Below are 21,217 nucleotides of genomic sequence, written 5' to 3'. Positions count from 1 at the left end.
AAACGATCTACCCATCTTCCAAGTATAATCAAGTTTTAAACAGTTAAATTACAGAATTATTGAAGACGAATGACGTTTCCTAATATTGTTCTTTTTTATGAACATTTAAGACACGCACTTTTTAAAATATTATATGTTATTCGATTCTACCTTTAAAAATATGACTGGTTTAAACAAACTTGAAATTATTTTGAAGTCAGAAAATAAATTGTATAAATTGTATAAACGAAAACAGTATTTAATTCATGAAAATTATATTAACTATGTATATTACCATGTATAATAATGTTTGTACAGGATACGAACGGTATCCTTCTAATGTTTTATTTTATGGGGTTTTTTTATATTTCGTTATGTGGCTGGACGTTACTTTTGAATTATATTTCTAACTTTTATATATACACAGCTTGTGTAACGTGTGAAACATAAATTAACTATTTCTGTGCGTGTGTGTCAACATTCTAATTTGGCGTTATCTAAATCTACAGCGACCACGATATGTATTGCAGACATGATTATATCAATTATGAAACCTGTTGATAGTGTTATACAAGTGTACATTGCCCGGGGGGGGCAGTCCAACGATATGTCCAGGTACCACCCCCGGCATTAAAAAGGTTATAATGCCCCTGACCAACGCTCACGCTGACCATTCAATTAGCTGACCGGCGTTCTGGCTACATTGTTTCAAACTGACCACCACGCCCTGACCAGACACCCGTTGTCATGCATAAACAATTCTATAATCTGCGCTGACCATATTGTAAGGTAAGATCCAGCAATTCGTTTGTTGTACATACAGTATTTGTTTTGTTTCTTTTTACCAACTGACTTTAAGTGTTTTGGGTTTTTTAAAATTTATTTAGCTAAATTCTGGTTCTGGATGCCCATTTTAAAAGTTATTTAAAAGGTCGCTCTCATGTGTTCTGTATTTGATTAAATCATTTCCGTTTAAAACATGCATGTACTCAGCAGTACGGTGTTCGCCTGCATGTATTCAGCAGTACGCTGTTCGCCTGCATGCACTCAGCAGTACGCTGTTCGCCTGCATGCACTCAGCAGTACGTTGTTCGCCTGCATGCACTCAGGAGTACGCTGTTCGCCTGCATGTACTCAGCAGTACGCTGTTCGCCTGCATGTACTCAGCAGTACGCTGTTCGCCTGCATGTAATACACGTGTATGCTGCGGATGTCAGTACAAGGACAATACAGTAGAAGTTGTAGAACTCGTGGCTGTAGATGTTGTTGCAGTAGTCGTAGAAGTAATAATTGCAGTTGACGCTATCATCCTGACTAATCCAGACTGTTGGTACTGGACCAAAAATAAGGAAGAGATTTCTCTACGTTAATTTCTCATCAATGCCGTGTCCCGACCAACACTGTGGGGCAAGGGAGACAACTTGTCATGTAGCTGATAGTAAACGCGTTACGGTCAATTAACTTTACAGCTTTCTTCACAACCTCACAACCGTATTTCTACTCGATTCTGTCTGTATGTTCAGTTAGTTAACAACACGTTATGAGCCTGATGTTTCTCACAATTGTTATTTGTTTTAACCAGTGAACTGGGGATGCATAACACACATCGATTAAGATTGGGTTGATCTGTTATCGATGTAGAAGCACATGTAATGGCGTTGTTACATCAGCTTGCCACTGGCGACTCCGGGTAAATCACTATCGGGATATCAGATGTAACGTCACAACGCCGGGGGGCGTCACATGCCGCCCACAGCGCTTCACTGTAAGACGTACGCGGGCGTCATACGCCGCCCACAGGGATACATCTAGGGGCATTCCTATTTACTGCTGTTGACTCCGCCATACTACACAGTAGTAGTAGTAGTAGTAGTGGTAGTAGTGATAGTAGTAGTGGTAGTAGTAGCAGTAGTAGTAGTAGTAGTAGTAGTGGCAGTAGTGGTTGAAGTGCTAGCAGTAGTAGTGGCAGCAGCAGCTGTAGTAGTAGTAGTAGTAGTAGTAGTAGTAGTAGTAGTACCAGCGACGGTAGTGGTAGAAGTAGTAGTAGTAGCAGTAGTAGTAGTAGTAGTAGCAGTAGTAGCAGTAGTAGCAGTAGTAGTGGTAGTAGTAGTAGTAGTAGTAGTAGCAGTAGTGGTTGTAGTGGTAGTAGTAGTAGTAGCAGCAGCAGCAATAGTAGTTGTAGTAATAGTAGTAGCAGTAAAAAGCAGTAACCGTTCCATCAATAATAGCAATAGTGGTGGTTGTATTAAAAGTAGAAAAGATTACTGTATTGTCTTGGGTGGTTGTACTGGGGTTAATATTGAGTGAGTGAGTTTTTTAACCCAGCTTTTTTATTCCAGTTATATCACGGCTTGATGTGCCTCACTCTGGCAGTGTGGCGTCGAATCCCGGATGGGACTCAACCCCAAAAATTACTAGAATCTGTACTTTACTCAGAAAGTGTTACTCAAAGCTGACAAACCTAGAAATATAATCGTGGCGAACCGTGATTCGAACTCATAATCATAGGTTTCTGGCGTGCCCAAGGGACGCAACTCTGACATATTTGTATCACTTTGTTTCCCACCAGTTGATGCTGAACAGGATGATGTTTTTTCCGGCAGTGCTGTCTCTTCTTCTCGTGCGTCTCTGTCACGCTCTCACAGGTAAGTAGACCTAGCCCATCTCTACTCAACGCTCTCACAGGTAAATATCACTCCCATCTCTACTCCACGCTCTCACAGGTAACTCTACCACGCCCATCTCTACTCCACGCTCTCACAGGTAAGTAGACCACGCCCATCTCTACTACACGCTCTCACAGGTAACTACCACACCCATCTCTACTATACGCTCTCACAGGTAAGTAGACCACGCCCATCTCTACTCCACGCTCTCACAGGTAAGTAGACCACGCCCATCTCTACTCCACGCTCTCACAGGTAACTACCACGCCCATCTCTACTACACGCTCTCACAGGTAACTCTACCACGCCAAAATTCTACTCTACACTCTCACAGGTAAATCTGCCACGCCCATCTCTACTCCATGCTCTCACAGGTAACTACCACGCCCGTCTCTACTACACGCTCTCACAGTTAACTCTACCACGCCCATCTCTACTCCACGCTCTCACAGGTAACTCTACCACGCCCATCTCTACTACACGCTCTCACAGGTAACTCTACCACGCCCATCTCTACTCCACGCTCTCACAGGTAACTCTACCACGCCAAAATTCTACTCTACACTCTCACAGGTAACTCTACCACGCCCATCTCTACTACACGCTCTCACAGGTAACTCTACCACGCCCATCTCTACTACACGCTCTCACAGGTAACTCTACCACGCCCATCTCTACTACGCGCTCTCACAGGTAACTACGTACCACGTCATTCTCTACTAAACGCTCTCACAGGTAACTCTACCACGCCAATTTCTACTCTACACACTCACAGGTAACTCTACCACGCCCATCTCTACTCCACGCTCTGACATGTAGCTCTACCACGCCCATGTCTATTCTACGCCTTCACGGGCAACTCTACCACGCCCATCTTTACTCCACACTCTCACATGTAACTCTACCACGACCATCTCAACTCCATGCTCTGACATGTCACTCTACCACGCCCATCTTTACTCCACTCTCTCACATGTAACTCTACCACGACCATCTCTACTCACGCTCTCACAGGTAACTACCACACCGCCCATCCCTGCTCCACGCTCTCACAGGTAAGTCGACCACGCCCATTTCTACTCCACACTCTCACAGGTAAGTAGACCACACCCATCTTTACTCCACACTCTCACAGGTAAGTAGACCACACCCATCTTTACTCCACACTCTCACATGTAACTCTACCACGACCATCTGTACTCCACGCTCTGACATGTAACTTTCCCACGACCATGTCTATTCTACGCCTTCACGGGCAACTCTGCCATGTCATCTCTAGTCCACGCATTCACGGGTACATTTATCCGTTCAATGTGTTATCATTTATTCCTTTTAGATCTCATAGTACTTGTACAGGGTGAGTGAGTGAGGGGTTTATTAAGTACACCTGGGGGAGTTAAATGAACGTGTGTCGAGAATAATCTGCATTATCATCAATACCATACAATGCACACAATCAGGAAAATACATCTGTCGCATATATACCTTGATTGCATCCTATATTTTGCAATACAAATATGAATGCCCTTGTTTCAGCTTATCCCACTTGTGTCGCCAACTGCGCGGGACAGGCGGATGGTCAATATCCATCGTGCACGTCATGTGACATCTACCAAATATGTGTGCTGGGAAACACCTTCACCGTGAGCTGCCCCACGTCCCTCGTCTACGACGCCGACCTCGGTGTGTGTAACTACGCCTCGCAAGCCAGATGTGGGTAGGTGGTTTTTCTACAAATTAGGGGTGGGTAGGTGCTCTTTCTACGAGCTAAATGTGGGTAGGTGGTCGTTCTACAAACTAGGGGTGGGTAGGTGGTCTTTCTACGACCTAGATGTGGGTAGGTGGTCTTTCTACAAACTAACGGTGTGTAGGTGGTCTTTCTACGAGCCAGATGTTGGTAGGTGGTCCTTCTACAAGCCAGTTGTTGGTAGTTGGTCTTTCTACAAACTAGGGTTGTGTGGGTGGTCTTTCTACAAACTAGGGCTGGGTAGGTGGTCTTTATACAAAGTAGGGGTGGTTAGGTGGTCTTTTTACAAACCAGATGTAGGTATGTGGTCTTTCTTCAAGCCAGATGTTGGTAGGTGGTCTTTCTACAAGCCAGATGTTGGTATGTGGTCTTTCTACAAGCCAGATGTGGGTAGGTGGTCTTTCTACAAGCCAGATGTGGGTAAGTGGTCTTTCTACAAGCCAGACGTTGGTAGGTGGTCTTTCTACTAGCCAGATGTGGATAGGTGTTTTTTCTACAAGCCTGATGTGGGTAGGTGGTCTTTCTACAAACAAGAGGTGGGTAGGTGGTCTTTCAACAAACTTGGGTTGCATAGGTGGTCCTTTTACAAGCCAGATGTGGGTAGGTGGTCTTTCTACAAACTAGGTGTGGGTAGGTGGTCTTTCTACAAACTAGGGTTGGGTAGGTGGTCCTTCTACAAGCCAGATGTGGGTAGGTGGTCTTTCTACAAACTAGAGGTGGGTAGGGGGCCTGTCTACAAGCCAGATGTGGGTAAGTGGTATGTTTTCAAGCAAAATGTGGTAGGTGGTCTTTGTGAAAGCAACATGTCGATAGGTAGTCAATGTACAAACAAGGGTAGGGTACTTGGTCTGTCTTCAAGCAAGATGTGGGTAGGTGGTCTTTCTACGAGCCAGATAGGGGTAGGTGGTCTTTCTACGAGCCAGATAGGGGTAGGTGGTCTTTCTACGAACTAGATGTGGGTAGGTGGTCTTTCTACAAGCAAAATGTGGATAGGTAGTCTTTTCACAAACTAGGGTTGTGTAGGTGGTCTTTCTACCAACTAGGGGTGAGTAGGTGTTCTTCCTACAAGCCAGATGTGGGTAGGTGCCATGGTTTGTCTACAAACTAGGGTCTGGTAGGTGGTCTGTCTACAAAGTAGATGTGGGTAGGTGGTCCTTCTACAAGCCAGATGTGGGTAGGTGGTCTTTCTACAAGCCAGATGTGGGTAGGTGGTCTTTCTACAAACTAGGTTTGGGTAGGTGGTCTTTCTACAAACAAGGGTTGGGTAGGTGGTCTTTCTACAAACTACGGTTGGATAAGTGGTCTTTCTACAAACTAGGTGTGGGTAGCGCTTTGTACACAAGCCAGATGTGGGTAGATGCTCTTATTACAAGCCAGATGTCGGTAGGTGGTCTTTCTACAATCTAGGGGTCGGTAGGTGGTCTTTCTACAAACTAGGAACGGTAGGTGGTCTCTTTACAAGCCCAATGTGGGTAGGTGGTCTGTCTACAAACTAGATGTGGGTAGGTGGTCTGTTTGCAAGCAACAAGTGGATAGGTAGTCTTTTCACAAACTAGGGTTGGGTAAGTGGTCTTTCTACCAACTAGGGTTGGGTAGGTGGTCTTTCTACAAACTAGGGGTGGGTAGGTGGTCTTTCTACAAACTAGGGTAGGGTAGGTGGTCTGTCTACAAACCAGGGTTGGGTAGGTGGTCTTTCTACAAACTAGATGTGGAAAGGACGTCTTTCTACAAGCCAGATGTGAGTTGGTGGTCTTTCTATAAGAAGGAGTCAAAAATTCTGTTCACATCAAACGTTTTGAGCGGCGTAAAACCAGAAACAAAAGCAACTATTTCTAGTATTTTCTGGAACAAATTAATTAACTATTCCATCAAGTTTTCTTCTTCTTCTTTTTAATAATCAAACTCAACTTACAACCATATGGCCTTCTAGGACGACCAGTGCAACCACTGCAACAAGTTCTACCAGTGCAACAAGTCCAACAAGCGCCACTAGTCCTACCAGCGCCACAAGTCCAACAAGCGCCACAAGTCCAACAAGCGCCACAAGTCCAACAAGCCCCACAAGTCCAACCAGTGCCACAAGTCCAACAAGCGGTACGGGATCCACGGGTCCAACCAGTGCCACAAGTCAGACATCAGCAACATCACCTACACCAGCAACATCACCCACGTCACCTACATCATCAGCACCATCACCAACGTCAGCGACATCACCAACGTCACCTACATCAGCGACATCACCAACGTCAGCAACATCGCCTACGACAACTGTCCCTATCTGTGTGACATCGTGTGTAGGGTTGAGTGACGGCAACTATCAGTCATGTTCGGGCTGCACCGTCTATGCCACGTGTATCGGGGAGCGGATCATTGACAACAGACCCTGCCCAGGTGGCCTTGCCTGGGACGACACTATCAAGAGCTGTACCTCTACATCGTCCTCTTGGTAAGAAACACTATTCGCCAAATTGTTTTAAATCATTTTGTCTTTTTTGATTTAGTTGATGGGAATGCCATGCTTTAAAACGTATCTCTATCAACTGTTTGTTTGGCTTTTTTAGTAAACAGAAAAATGTTGTAAATCATATCGAACAAATCTACATTAACATATTACAGAACATGGCATGCCACTCTCAACAAGTAGACCCTAGTATATATTATCTGAAATGTACAATTCAGCAAATGCTATCAACATTAAGACAGGTATGCAGTGATTGTTCAGGAGACAAATATCATTCAGATATGTTCATGATTTTATCAATTGTGACAGGACATTCTTCTACATAGTTACTAAATTTGAAAAGGATCTTCAGGATATTTAATATTACCATCAGTCAACGTCCGAGGCAATGAGGTGAGGTGACGTCGCGTCCAAGATTATTGCACTTATATAGCGACGTGCATGTACTTGTGTGTGTGTGTGTGTGGCTGCTTGTACTAGTCAGGATTGATGCCGATTTATAGTGCTAGCTCACTGAGATACCATGCCGCAGTTTAACATGAATGCCCCACTCAGACACAGTATACTGACTCCGAGCCGACCAGTCCTTGTTTTAGCCCCTTAATGCCGAGCGCCAGACAGGGTAACAACAAGTACCATCTTTGAACGTTTTTTGGTATGACGCGGCCGGGGATCGAACCCCGGACCTCCGCTCTCCGGGTGTACGCTCTTCCACTAGACCACGGAGGAGGTCCCCGAGGCAATGAACCGATCTGAAAACCTGATTATGAAAGGGAGTTAGCCTTGAAAAGGGCAATAAAAATATAATTAGCTGTCTGGCAAGTAACAATACCTTGCTTCATTCGTTTTGTTGACGTATGCTATATTTCTTTTCCAAAGCACAACAAGTCCAACCAGCGCCACGAGTCCAACAAGCGCCACAAGTCCAACAAGCGCAACAAGTCCAACAAGCGCCACAAGTCCAACCAGCGCCACAAGTCCAACAAGCGCCACAAGTCCAACAAGCGCCACAAGTCCAACAAGCTCCACAAGTCCAACAAGCGCCACAAGTCCTACCACCGCTACTGGTCCCACGGGACCAACCAGTGCCACAAGTCAGACATCAGAAACATCACCCACGCCAGCAACATCACCCACGTCACCTACATCGCCAACGTCACCGACATCACCAACGTCACCTACATCAGCGACATCACCAACATCACCAACGTCACCAACATCGCCTACGACAACTCTCCCTATCTGTGTGACATCGTGTGTAGGGCTGAGTGACGGCAACTATCAGTCATGTTCGGGCTGCACCGTCTATGCCACGTGTATCGGGGAGCGGATCATTGACAACAGACCCTGCCCAGGTGGCCTTGCCTGGGACGACACTATCAAGAGCTGTACATCTACATCGTCCTCTTGGTAAGAAACACTATTCGCCAAATTGTTTTAAATCATTTTGTCTGTTGTACACGATTTAGTTGATAGGAATGCCGTGCTTTAAAACGTACCTCTATCATCTGTTTGTTTGGCTTTTTTAGTAAACAGAAAAATGTTGTAAATCATATCGAACAAATCTACATTAACATATTACAGAACTTGGCATGCCACTCTCAACAAGTAGACCCTAGTATATATTATCTGAAATGTACAATTCAGCAAATGCTATCAACATTAAGACAGGTATGCAGTGATTGTTCAGGAGACAAATATCATTCAGATATGTTCATGATTTTATCAATTGTGACAAGACATTCTTCTACATAGTTACTAAATTTGAAAAGGATCTTCAGGATATTTAATATTACCATCAGTCAACGTCCGAGGCAATGAGGTGAGGTGACGTCGCGTCCAAGATTATTGCACTTATATAGCGACGTGCATGTACTTGTGTGTGTGTGTGTGTGGCTGCTTGTACTAGTCAGGATTGATGCCGATTTATAGTGCTAGCTCACTGAGATACCATGCCGCAGTTTAACATGAATGCCCCACTCAGACACAGTATACTGACTCCGAGCCGACCAGTCCTTGTTTTAGCCCCTTAATGCCGAGCGCCAGACAGGGTAACAACAAGTACCATCTTTGAACGTTTTATGGTATGACGTTGCCGGGGATCGAACCCCGGACCTCCGCTCTCCGGGTGTACGCTCTTCCACTAGACCACGGAGGAGGTCCCCGAGGCAATGAACCGATCTGAAAACCTGATTATGAAAGGGAGTTAGCCTTGAAAAGGGCAATAAAAATATAATTAGCTGTCTGGCAAGTAACAATACCTTGCTTCATTCGTTTTGTTGACGTATGCTATATTTCTTTTCCAAAGCACAACAAGTCCAACCAGCGCCACGAGTCCAACAAGCGCCACAAGTCCAACAAGCGCAACAAGTCCAACAAGCGCCACAAGTCCAACCAGCGCCACAAGTCCAACAAGCGCCACAAGTCCAACAAGCGCCACAAGTCCAACAAGCGCCACAAGTCCAACAAGCGCCACAAGTCCTACCACCGCTACTGGTCCCACGGGACCAACCAGTGCCACAAGTCAGACATCAGCAACATCACCCACGCCAGCAACATCACCCACGTCACCTACATCGCCAACGTCACCGACATCACCAACGTCACCTACATCAGCGACATCACCAACATCACCAACGTCACCAACATCGCCTACGACAACTCTCCCTATCTGTGTGACATCGTGTGTAGGGTTGAGTGACGGCAACTATCAGTCATGTTCGGGCTGCACCGTCTATGCCACGTGTATCGGGGAGCGGATCATTGACAACAGACCCTGCCCAGGTGGCCTTGCCTGGGACGACACTATCAAGAGCTGTACATCTACATCGTCCTCTTGGTAAGAAACACTATTCGCCAAATTGTTTTAAATCATTTTGTCTGTTGTACACGATTTAGTTGATAGGAATGCCGTGCTTTAAAACGTACCTCTATCATCTGTTTGTTTGGCATTTTTAGTAAACAGAAAAATGTTGTAAATCATATCGAACAAATCTACATTAACATATTACAGAACTTGGCATGCCACTCTCAACAAGTAGACCCTAGTATATATTATCTGAAATGTACAATTCAGCAAATGCTATCAACATTAAGACAGGTATGCAGTGATTGTTCAGGAGACAAATATCATTCAGATATGTTCATGATTTTATCAATTGTGACAAGACATTCTTCTACATAGTTACTAAATTTGAAAAGGATCTTCAGGATATTTAATATTACCATCAGTCAACGTCCGAGGCAATGAGGTGAGGTGACGTCGCGTCCAAGATTATTGCACTTATATAGCGACGTGCATGTACTTGTGTGTGTGTGTGTGTGGCTGCTTGTACTAGTCAGAATTGATGCCGATTTATAGTGCTAGCTCACTGAGATACCATGCCGCAGTTTAACATGAATGCCCCACTCAGACACAGTATACTGACTCCGAGCCGACCAGTCCTTGTTTTAGCCCCTTAATGCCGAGCGCCAGACAGGGTAACAACAAGTACCATCTTTGAACGTTTTTTGGTATGACGCGGCCGGGGATCGAACCCCGGACCTCCGCTCTCCGGGTGTACGCTCTTCCACTAGACCACGGAGGAGGTCCCCGAGGCAATGAACCGACCTGAAAACCTGATTATGAAAGGGAGTTAGCCTTGAAAAGGGCAATAAAAATATAATTAGCTGTCTGGCAAATAACAATACCTTGCTTCATTCGTTTTGTTGACCTATGCTGTGTTTCTTTTCCAAAGCACAACAAGTCCAACCAGCGCCACGAGTCCAACAAGCGCCACAAGTCCAACAAGCGCCACAAGTCCAACAAGCACCACAAGTCCAACAAGCGCCACAAGTCCAACCAGCGCCACCAGTCCAACAAGCGCCACAAGTCCAACAAGCGCCACAAGTCCAACAAGCTCCACAAGTCCAACAAGCGCCACAAGTCCTACCACCGCTACTGGTCCCACGGGACCAACCAGTGCCACAAGTCAGACATCAGAAACATCACCCACGCCAGCAACATCACCCACGTCACCTACATTGCCAACGTCACCGACATCACCAACGTCACCTACATCAGCGACATCACCAACATCACCAACGTCACCGACATCACCAACGTCACCAACATCGCCTACGACAACTCTCCCTATCTGTGTGATATCGTGTGTAGGGTTGAGTGACGGCAACTATCAGTCATGTTCGGGCTGCACCGTCTATGCCACGTGTATCGGGGAGCGGATCATTGACAACAGACCCTGCCCAGGTGGCCTTGCCTGGGACGACACTATCAAGAGCTGTACCTCTACATCGTCCTCTTGGTAAGAAACACTATTCGCCAAATTGTTTTAAATCATTTTGTCTGTTGTACACGATTTAGTTGATAGGAATGCCGTGCTTTAAAACGTACCTCTATCATCTGTTTGTTTGGCTTTTTTAGTAAACAGAAAAATGTTGTAAATCATATCGAACAAATCTACATTAACATATTACAGAACTTGGCATGCCACTCTCAACAAGTAGACCCTAGTATATATTATCTGAAATGTACAATTTAGCAAATACTATCAACATTAAGACAGGTATGTAGTGATTGTTCAGGAGACAAATATCATTCAGATATGTTCATGATTTTATCAATTGTGACAAGACATTCTTCTACATCGTTACTAAATTTGAAAAGGATCTTCAGGATATTTAATATTACCATCAGTCAACGTCCGAGGCAATGAGGTGAGGTGACGTCGCGTCCAAGATTATTGCACTTATATAGCGACGTGCATGTACTTGTGTGTGTGTGTGTGTGGCTGCTTGTACTAGTCCGGACTGATGCCGATTTATAGTGCTAGCTCACTGAGATACCATGCCGCAGTTTAACATGAATGCCCCACTCAGACACAGTATACTGACTCCGAGTCGACCAGTCCTTGTTTTAGCCCCTTAATGCCGAGCGCCAGACAGGGTAACAACAAGTACCATCTTTGAACGTCTTTTGGTATGACGCGGCCGGGGATCGAACCCCGGATCTCCCGCTCTCCGGGCGGACGCTCTTCCACTAGACCACGGAGGAGGTCCCCGAGGCAATGAACCGATCTGAAAACCTGATTATGAAAGGGAGTTAGCCTTGAAAAGGGCAATAAAAATATAATTAGCTGTCTGGCAAGTAACAATACCTTGTTTCATTCCTTCTATTGACGTATGCTATGTTTCTTTTCCAAAGCACGACAAGTCCAACCAGCGCCACGAGTCCAACAAGCGCCACAAGTCCAACAAGCGCCACAAGTCCAACCAGTGCCACAAGTTCAACAAGCGCCACAAGTCCAACAAGCGCCACAAGTCCAACCAGCGCCACAAGTTCAACAAGCGCCACAAGTCCAACAAGCGCCACAAGTCCAACCAGCGCTACTGGTCCCACGGGACCAACCAGTGCCACAAGTCAGACATCAGCAACATCACCCACGCCAGCAACATCACCCACGTCACCTACATCAGCAACATCACCTACATCAGCGACATCACCAACGTCACCTACATCAGCGACATCACCAACGTCACCAACATCGCCTACGACAACTGTCCCTATCTGTGTGACATCGTGTGTAGGGCTGAGTGACGGCAACTATCAGTCATGTTCGAGCTGCACCGTCTATGCCACGTGTATCGGGGAGTGGATCATTGACAACAGACCCTGCCCAGGTGGCCTTGCCTGGGACGACACTATCAAGAGCTGTACCTCTACATCGTCCTCTTGGTAAGACACGCTATTCGCCAAATTGTTTTAAATCATTTTGTCTGTTGTACACGATTTAGTTGATAGGAATGTCGTGCTTTAAAACGTATCTCTATCAACTGTTTGTTTGGCTTTTTTAGTAAACAGAAACATGTTGTATATCATATGGGACAAATCTACCTTTACATATCACAGAATTTGGTATGCCACTCTAACAGAAATACCTATATATTATCTGAACACTATTAAAATTCTAAAAGGTATGCAATGATTATTTGAGTGAGACAAATACCTTTCAGCCATGTTCATGATTTAATCAATTGTGACAAGACATTCTTCTACGTCGTTACTAAATTTGAAAAGGATCTTCAGGACATTTTAAATTAGCATCAGTCAAAGTCCTAGAAAATGAACAGTTCTGAAAACCTGATTATGAAAGAGAGTTAGCGTTGAAAAAGGCAATTCAAATATAAGAAGCTGTCTGACAAGCAACAATTACTTGTTTCATTCCTTCTGTTGACGTATGCTATATTTCTTTTCCAAAGCACGACAAGTCCAACCAGCGCCACAAGTCCAACCAGTGCAACAACTCCAACAAGCGCTACAAGTGCCACTAGTCCTACCAGCCCTACCAGCGCCACCAGTCCTACCAGTGCCACTAGTGCCACAAGTCCAACCAGCGCTACCAGTGCCACGAGTGCAACTAGTGCCACCAGCGCCACCAGTCCTACCAGCGCCACAAGTGCCACCAGCGCAACAAGCCCAACTAGTGCGACTAGCCCCACCAGTGCAACAAGTCCTACTAGCGCTACAAGTGCCACTAGTCCTACCAGCCCTACCAGCGCCACCAGTCCTACCAGTGCCACTAGTGCCACAAGTCCAACCAGCGCTACCAGTGCCACTAGTGCCACCAGTGCCACCAGCGCCACCAGTCCTACCAGCGCCACAAGTGCCACCAGCGCAACAAGCCCAACTAGTGCAACTAGCCCCACCAGTGCAACAAGTCCTACTAGCGCTACAAGTGCCACTAGTCCTACCAGCCCTACCAGCGCCACCAGTCCTACAAGTGCCACTAGTGCCACAAGTCCAACCAGCGCTACCAGCGCTACCAGTGCCACGAGTGCAACTAGTGCCACCAGCGCCACCAGTCCTACCAGCGCCACAAGTGCCACCAGCGCAACAAGCCCAACTAGTGCGACTAGCCCCACCAGTGCAACAAGTCCTACTAGCGCTACAAGTGCCACTAGTCCTACCAGCCCTACCAGCGCCACCAGTCCTACCAGTGCCACTAGTGCAACAAGTCCAACCAGCGCTACCAGTGCCACCAGTGCAACTAGTGCAACTAGTGCCACCAGCGCCACCAGTCCTACCAGCGCCACAAGCCCAACTAGTGCGACTAGCCCCACCAGTGCAACAAGTCCTACTAGCGCTACAAGTGCCACTAGTCGAACCAGCCCTACCAGCGCCACCAGTCCTACCAGTGCCACTAGTGCCACAAGTCCAACCAGCGCTACCAGTGCCACCAGTGCAACTAGTGCCACCAGCGCCACCAGTCCTACCAGCGCCACAAGCCCAACTAGTGCGACTAGCCCCACCAGTGCAACAAGTCCTACTAGCGCTACAAGTGCCACTAGTCCTACCAGCCCTACCAGTGCCACCAGTTCTACCAGTGCCACTAGTGCCACAAGTCCAACCAGCGCTACCAGTGCCACGAGTGCAACTAGTGCCACCAGCGCCACCAGTCCTACCAGCGCCACAAGCCCAACTAGTGCGACTAGCCCCACCAGTGCAACAAGTCCTACTAGCGCTACAAGTGCCACTAGTCCTACCAGCCCTACCAGCGCCACCAGTCCTACCAGTGCCACTAGTGCCACAAGTCCAACCAGCGCTACCAGTGCCACGAGTGCAACTAGTGCCACCAGCGCCACCAGTCCTACCAGCGCCACAAGTGCCACCAGCGCAACAAGCCCAACTAGTGCGACTAGCCCCACCAGTGCAACAAGTCCTACTAGCGCTACAAGTGCCACTAGTCCTACCAGCCCTACCAGCGCCACCAGTCCTACCAGTGCCACTAGTGCCACAAGTCCAACCAGCGCTACCAGTGCCACGAGTGCGACTAGTGCCACCAGTGCCACCAGTCCTACCAGCGCCACAAGTGCCACCAGCGCAACAAGCCCAACTAGTGCGACTAGCCCCACCAGTGCAACAAGTCCTACTAGCGCTACAAGTGCCACTAGTCCTACCAGCCCTACCAGTGCCACCAGTCCTACCAGTGCCACTAGTGCCACAATTCCAACCAGCGCTACCAGTGCCACGAGTGCAACTAGTGCCACCAGCGCCACCAGTCCTACCAGCGCCACAAGTGCCACCAGCGCAACAAGCCCAACTAGTGCGACTAGCCCCACCAGTGCAACAAGTCCTACTAGCGCTACAAGTGCCACTAGTCCTACCAGCCCTACCAGCGCCACCAGTCCTACAAGTGCCACTAGTGCCACAAGTCCAACCAGCGCTACCAGTGCCACGAGTGCCACCAGCGCCACCAGCGCCACCAGCGCCACCAGTCCTACCAGCGCCACAAGTGCCACCAGCGCAACAAGCCCAACTAGTGCGACTAGCCCCACCAGTGCAACAAGTCCTACTAGCGCTACAAGTGCCACTAGTCCTACCAGCCCTACCAGCGCCACCAGTCCTACCAGTGCCACTAGTGCCACAAGTCCAACCAGCGCTACCAGTGCCACGAGTGCAACTAGTGCCACCAGCGCCACCAGTCCTACCAGCGCCACAAGTGCCACCAGCGCAACAAGCCCAACTAGTGCGACTAGCCCCACCAGTGCAACAAGTCCTACTAGCGCTACAAGTGCCACTAGTCCTACCAGCCCTACCAGCGCCACCAGTCCTACCAGTGCCACTAGTGCCACAAGTCCAACCAGCGCTACCAGTGCCACGAGTGCAACTAGTGCCACCAGCGCCACCAGTCCTACCAGCGCCACAAGTGCCACCAGCGCAACAAGCCCAACTAGTGCGACTAGCCCCACCAGTGCAACAAGTCCTACTAGCGCTACAAGTGCCACTAGTCCTACCAGCCCTACCAGCGCCACCAGTCCTACCAGTGCCACTAGTGCCACAAGTCCAACCAGCGCTACCAGTGCCACGAGTGCGACTAGTGCCACCAGCGCCACCAGTCCTACCAGCGCCACAAGTGCCACCAGCGCAACAAGCCCAACTAGTGCGACTAGCCCCACCAGTGCAACAAGTCCTACTAGCGCTACAAGTGCCACTAGTCCTACCAGCCCTACCAGCGCCACCAGTCCTACCAGTGCCACTAGTGCCACAAGTCCAACCAGCGCTACCAGTGCCACGAGTGCGACTAGTGCCACCAGCGCCACCAGTCCTACCAGCGCCACAAGTGCCACCAGCGCAACAAGCCCAACTAGTGCGACTAGCCCCACCAGTGCAACAAGTCCTACTAGCGCTACAAGTGCCACTAGTCCTACCAGCCCTACCAGCGCCACCAGTCCTACCAGTGCCACTAGTGCCACAATTCCAACCAGCGTTACCAGTGCCACGAGTGCAACTAGTGCCACCAGCGCCACCAGTCCTACCAGCGCCACAAGTGCCACCAGCGCAACAAGCCCAACTAGTGCGACTAGCCCCACCAGTGCAACAAGTCCAACCAGCGCTACCAGTGCCACGAGTGCGACTAGTGCCACCAGCGCCACCAGTCCTACCAGCGCCACAAGTGCCACCAGCGCAACAAGCCCAACTAGTGCGACTAGCCCCACCAGTGCAACAAGTCCTACTAGCGCTACAAGTGCCACTAGTCCTACCAGCCCTACCAGCGCCACCAGTCCTACCAGTGCCACTAGTGCCACAAGTCCAACCAGCGCTACCAGTGCCACGAGTGCAACTAGTGCCACCAGCGCCACCAGTCCTACCAGCGCCACAAGTGCCACCAGCGCAACAAGCCCAACTAGTGCGACTAGCCCCACCAGTGCAACAAGTCCTACTAGCGCTACAAGTGCCACTAGTCCTACCAGCCCTACCAGCGCCACCAGTCCTACCAGTGCCACTAGTGCCACAAGTCCAACCAGCGCTACCAGTGCCACGAGTGCGACTAGTGCCACCAGCGCCACCAGTCCTACCAGCGCCACAAGTGCCACCAGCGCAACAAGCCCAACTAGTGCGACTAGCCCCACCAGTGCAACAAGTCCTACTAGCGCTACAAGTGCCACTAGTCCTACCAGCCCTACCAGCGCCACCAGTCCTACCAGTGCCACTAGTGCCACAAGTCCAACCAGCGCTACCAGTGCCACGAGTGCGACTAGTGCCACCAGCGCCACCAGTCCTACCAGCGCCACAAGTGCCACCAGCGCAACAAGCCCAACTAGTGCGACTAGCCCCACCAGTGCAACAAGTCCTACTAGCGCTACAAGTGCCACTAGTCCTACCAGCCCTACCAGCGCCACCAGTCCTACCAGTGCCACTAGTGCCACAAGTCCAACCAGCGCTACCAGTGCCACGAGTGCGACTAGTGCCACCAGCGCCACCAGTCCTACCAGCGCCACAAGTGCCACCAGCGCAACAAGCCCAACTAGTGCGACTAGCCCCACCAGTGCAACAAGTCCTACTAGCGCTACAAGTGCCACTAGTCCTACCAGCCCTACCAGCGCCACCAGTCCTACCAGTGCCACTAGTGCCACAAGTCCAACCAGCGCTACCAGTGCCACGAGTGCGACTAGTGCCACCAGCGCCACCAGTCCTACCAGCGCCACAAGTGCCACCAGCGCAACAAGCCCAACTAGTGCGACTAGCCCCACCAGTGCAACAAGTCCTACTAGCGCTACAAGTGCCACTAGTCCTACCAGCCCTACCAGCGCCACCAGTCCTACCAGTGCCACTAGTGCCACAAGTCCAACCAGCGCTACCAGTGCCACGAGTGCGACTAGTGCCACCAGCGCCACCAGTCCTACCAGCGCCACAAGTGCCACCAGCGCAACAAGCCCAACTAGTGCGACTAGCCCCACCAGTGCAACAAGTCCTACTAGCGCTACAAGTGCCACTAGTCCTACCAGCCCTACCAGCGCCACCAGTCCTACCAGTGCCACTAGTGCCACAAGTCCAACCAGCGCTACCAGTGCCACGAGTGCAACTAGCGCCACCAGCGCCACCAGTCCTACCAGCGCCACAAGCCCAACTAGTGCGACTAGCCCCACCAGTGCAACAAGTCCTACTAGCGCTACAAGTGCCACTAGTCCTACCAGCCCTACCAGCGCCACCAGTCCTACCAGTGCCACTAGTGCCACAAGTCCAACCAGCGCTACCAGTGCCACGAGTGCAACTAGTGCCACCAGCGCCACCAGTCCTACCAGCGCCACAAACCCAACTAGTGCGACTAGCCCCACCAGTGCAACAAGTCCTACTAGCGCTACAAGTGCCACTAGTCCTACCAGCCCTACCAGCGCCACCAGTCCTACCAGTGCCACTAGTGCCACAAGTCCAACCAGCGCTACCAGTGCCACGAGTGCAACTAGTGCCACCAGCGCCACCAGTCCTACCAGCGCAACAAGCCCAACTAGTGCGACTAGCCCCACCAGTGCAACAAGTCCTACTAGCGCTACAAGTGCCACTAGTCCTACCAGCCCTACCAGCGCCACCAGTCCTACCAGTGCCACTAGTGCCACAAGTCCAACCAGCGCTACCAGTGCCACGAGTGCAACTAGTGCCACCAGCGCCACCAGTCCTACCAGCGCCACAAGCCCAACTAGTGCGACTAGCCCCACCAGTGCAACAAGTCCTACTAGCGCTACAAGTGCCACTAGTCCTACCAGCCCTACCAGCGCCACCAGTCGTACCAGTGCCACTAGTGCCACAAGTCCAACCAGCGCTACCAGTGCCACGAGTGCGACTAGTGCCACCAGCGCCACCAGTCCTACCAGCGCCACAAGTGCCAACAGCGCAACAAGCCCAACTAGTGCGACTAGCCCCACCAGTGCAACAAGTCCTACTAGCGCTACAAGTGCCACTAGTCCTACCAGCCCTACCAGCGCCACCAGTCCTACCAGTGCCACTAGTGCCACAAGTCCAACCAGCGCTACCAGTGCCACGAGTGCAACTAGTGCCACCAGCGCCACCAGTCCTACCAGCGCCACAAGCCCAACTAGTGCGACTAGCCCCACCAGTGCAACAAGTCCTACTAGCGCTACAAGTGCCACTAGTCCTACCAGCCCTACCAGCGCCACCAGTCCTACCAGTGCCACTAGTGCTACAAGTCCAACCAGCGCTACCAGTGCCACGAGTGCAACTAGTGCCACCAGCGCCACAAGTGCCACAAGCGCAACAAGCCCAACTAGTGCGACTAGCCCCACCAGTGCAACAAGTCCTACTAGCGCTACAAGTGCCACTAGTCCTACCAGCCCTACCAGCGCCACCAGTCCTACCAGTGCCACTAGTGCCACAAGTCCAACCAGCGCTACCAGTGCCACGAGTGCAACTAGTGCCACCAGCGCCACCAGTCCTACCAGCGCCACAAGTGCCACCAGCGCGACAAGCCCAACTAGTGCGACTAGCCCCACCAGTGCAACAAGTCCTACTAGCGCTACAAGTGCCACTAGTCCTACCAGCCCTACCAGCGCCACCAGTCCTACCAGTGCCACTAGTGCCACAAGTCCAACCCGCGCTACCAGTGCCACGAGTGCAACTAGTGCCACCAGCGCCACCAGTCCTACCAGCGCCACAAGTGCCACCAGCGCAACAAGCCCAACTAGTGCGACTAGCCCCACCAGTGCAACAAGACCTACTAGCGCTACAAGTGCCACTAGTCCTACCAGCCCTACCAGCGCCACCAGTCCTACCAGTGCCACTAGTGCCACAAGTCCAACCAGCGCTACCAGTGCCACGAGTGCGACTAGTGCCACCAGCGCCACCAGTCCTACCAGCGCCACAAGTGCCACCAGCGCAACAAGCCCAACTAGTGCGACTAGCCCCACCAGTGCAACAAGTCCTACTAGCGCTACAAGTGCCACTAGTCCTACCAGCCCTACCAGCGCCACCAGTCCTACCAGTGCCACTAGTGCCACAAGTCCAACCAGCGCTACCAGTGCCACGAGTGCGACTAGTGCCACCAGCGCCACCAGTCCTACCAGCGCCACAAGTGCCACCAGCGCAACAAGCCCAACTAGTGCGACTAGCCCCACCAGTGCAACAAGTCCTACTAGCGCTACAAGTGCCACTAGTCCTACCAGCCCTACCAGCGCCACCAGTCCTACCAGTGCCACTAGTGCCACAAGTCCAACCAGCGCTACCAGTGCCACGAGTGCAACTAGTGCCACCAGCGCCACCAGTCCTACCAGCGCCACAAGCCCAACTAGTGCAACTAGCCCCACCAGTGCAACAAGTCCTACTAGCGCTACAAGTGCCACTAGTCCTACCAGCCCTACCAGCGCCACCAGTCCTACCAGTGCCACTAGTGCCACAAGTCCAACCAGCGCTACCAGTGCCACGAGTGCAACTAGTGCCACCAGCGCCACCAGTCCTACCAGCGCCACAAACCCAACTAGTGCGACTAGCCCCACCAGTGCAACAAGTCCTACTAGCGCTACAAGTGCCACTAGTCCTACCAGCCCTACCAGCGCCACCAGTCCTACCAGTGCCACTAGTGCCACAAGTCCAACCAGCGCTACCAGTGCCACGAGTGCAACTAGTGCCACCAGCGCCACCAGTCCTACCAGCGCAACAAGCCCAACTAGTGCGACTAGCCCCACCAGTGCAACAAGTCCTACTAGCGCTACAAGTGCCACTAGTCCTACCAGCCCTACCAGTGCCACCAGTCCTACCAGTGCCACTAGTGCCACAAGTCCAACCAGCGCTACCAGTGCCACGAGTGCAACTAGTGCCACCAGCGCCACCAGTCCTACCAGCGCCACAAGCCCAACTAGTGCGACTAGCCCCACCAGTGCAACAAGTCCTACTAGCGCTACAAGTGCCACTAGTCCTACCAGCCCTACCAGCGCCACCAGTCCTACCAGTGCCACTAGTGCCACAAGTCCAACCAGCGCTACCAGTGCCACGAGTGCGACTAGTGCCACCAGCGCCACCAGTCCTACCAGCGCCACAAGTGCCACCAGCGCAACAAGCCCAACTAGTGCGACTAGCCCCACCAGTGCAACAAGTCCTACTAGCGCTACAAGTGCCACTAGTCCTACCAGCCCTACCAGCGCCACCAGTCCTACCAGTGCCACTAGTGCCACAAGTCCAACCAGCGCTACCAGTGCCACGAGTGCAACTAGTGCCACCAGCGCCACCAGTCCTACCAGCGCCACAAGCCCAACTAGTGCGACTAGCCCCACCAGTGCAACAAGTCCTACTAGCGCTACAAGTGCCACTAGTCCTACCAGCCCTACCAGCGCCACCAGTCCTACCAGTGCCACTAGTGCTACAAGTCCAACCAGCGCTACCAGTGCCACGAGTGCAACTAGTGCCACCAGCGCCACAAGTGCCACCAGCGCAACAAGCCCAACTAGTGCGACTAGCCCCACCAGTGCAACAAGTCCTACTAGCGCTACAAGTGCCACTAGTCCTACCAGCCCTACCAGCGCCACCAGTCCTACCAGTGCCACTAGTGCCACAAGTCCAACCAGCGCTACCAGTGCCAC

General features: G+C 50.8%; 1 protein-coding gene across 1 annotated transcript; it reads left to right on the top strand.

Moving 5' to 3' along the window:
• Positions 1–2,563: 2,563 nt before the first annotated feature.
• On the top strand, positions 2,564–20,354 carry LOC139472700 (mucin-2-like; the record flags this gene model as incomplete). Its single annotated transcript, XM_071255154.1, has 13 exons — positions 2,564–2,624; positions 3,020–3,097; positions 3,660–3,740; positions 4,182–4,362; positions 4,713–4,722; positions 6,386–6,672; positions 7,733–8,241; positions 8,656–8,675; positions 9,162–9,526; positions 10,591–11,157; positions 11,277–11,292; positions 12,057–12,431; positions 20,151–20,354. Coding segments are annotated over exons 1-13 (2,754 nt in total), but the record flags the coding sequence as incomplete, so codon positions are not given.
• Between the last annotated feature and the right edge of the window lie 863 nt (positions 20,355–21,217).

Source organism: Haliotis cracherodii, unplaced genomic scaffold (assembly GCF_022045235.1).
Source record: "Haliotis cracherodii isolate W230 unplaced genomic scaffold, xgHalCrac1.p SCAF_25, whole genome shotgun sequence".
Lineage (NCBI taxonomy): Eukaryota > Metazoa > Mollusca > Gastropoda > Lepetellida > Haliotidae > Haliotis > Haliotis cracherodii.
The sequence above is the reverse complement of the archived record's forward strand: the minus strand, read 5'-3'. Positions and strand labels throughout refer to the sequence as shown.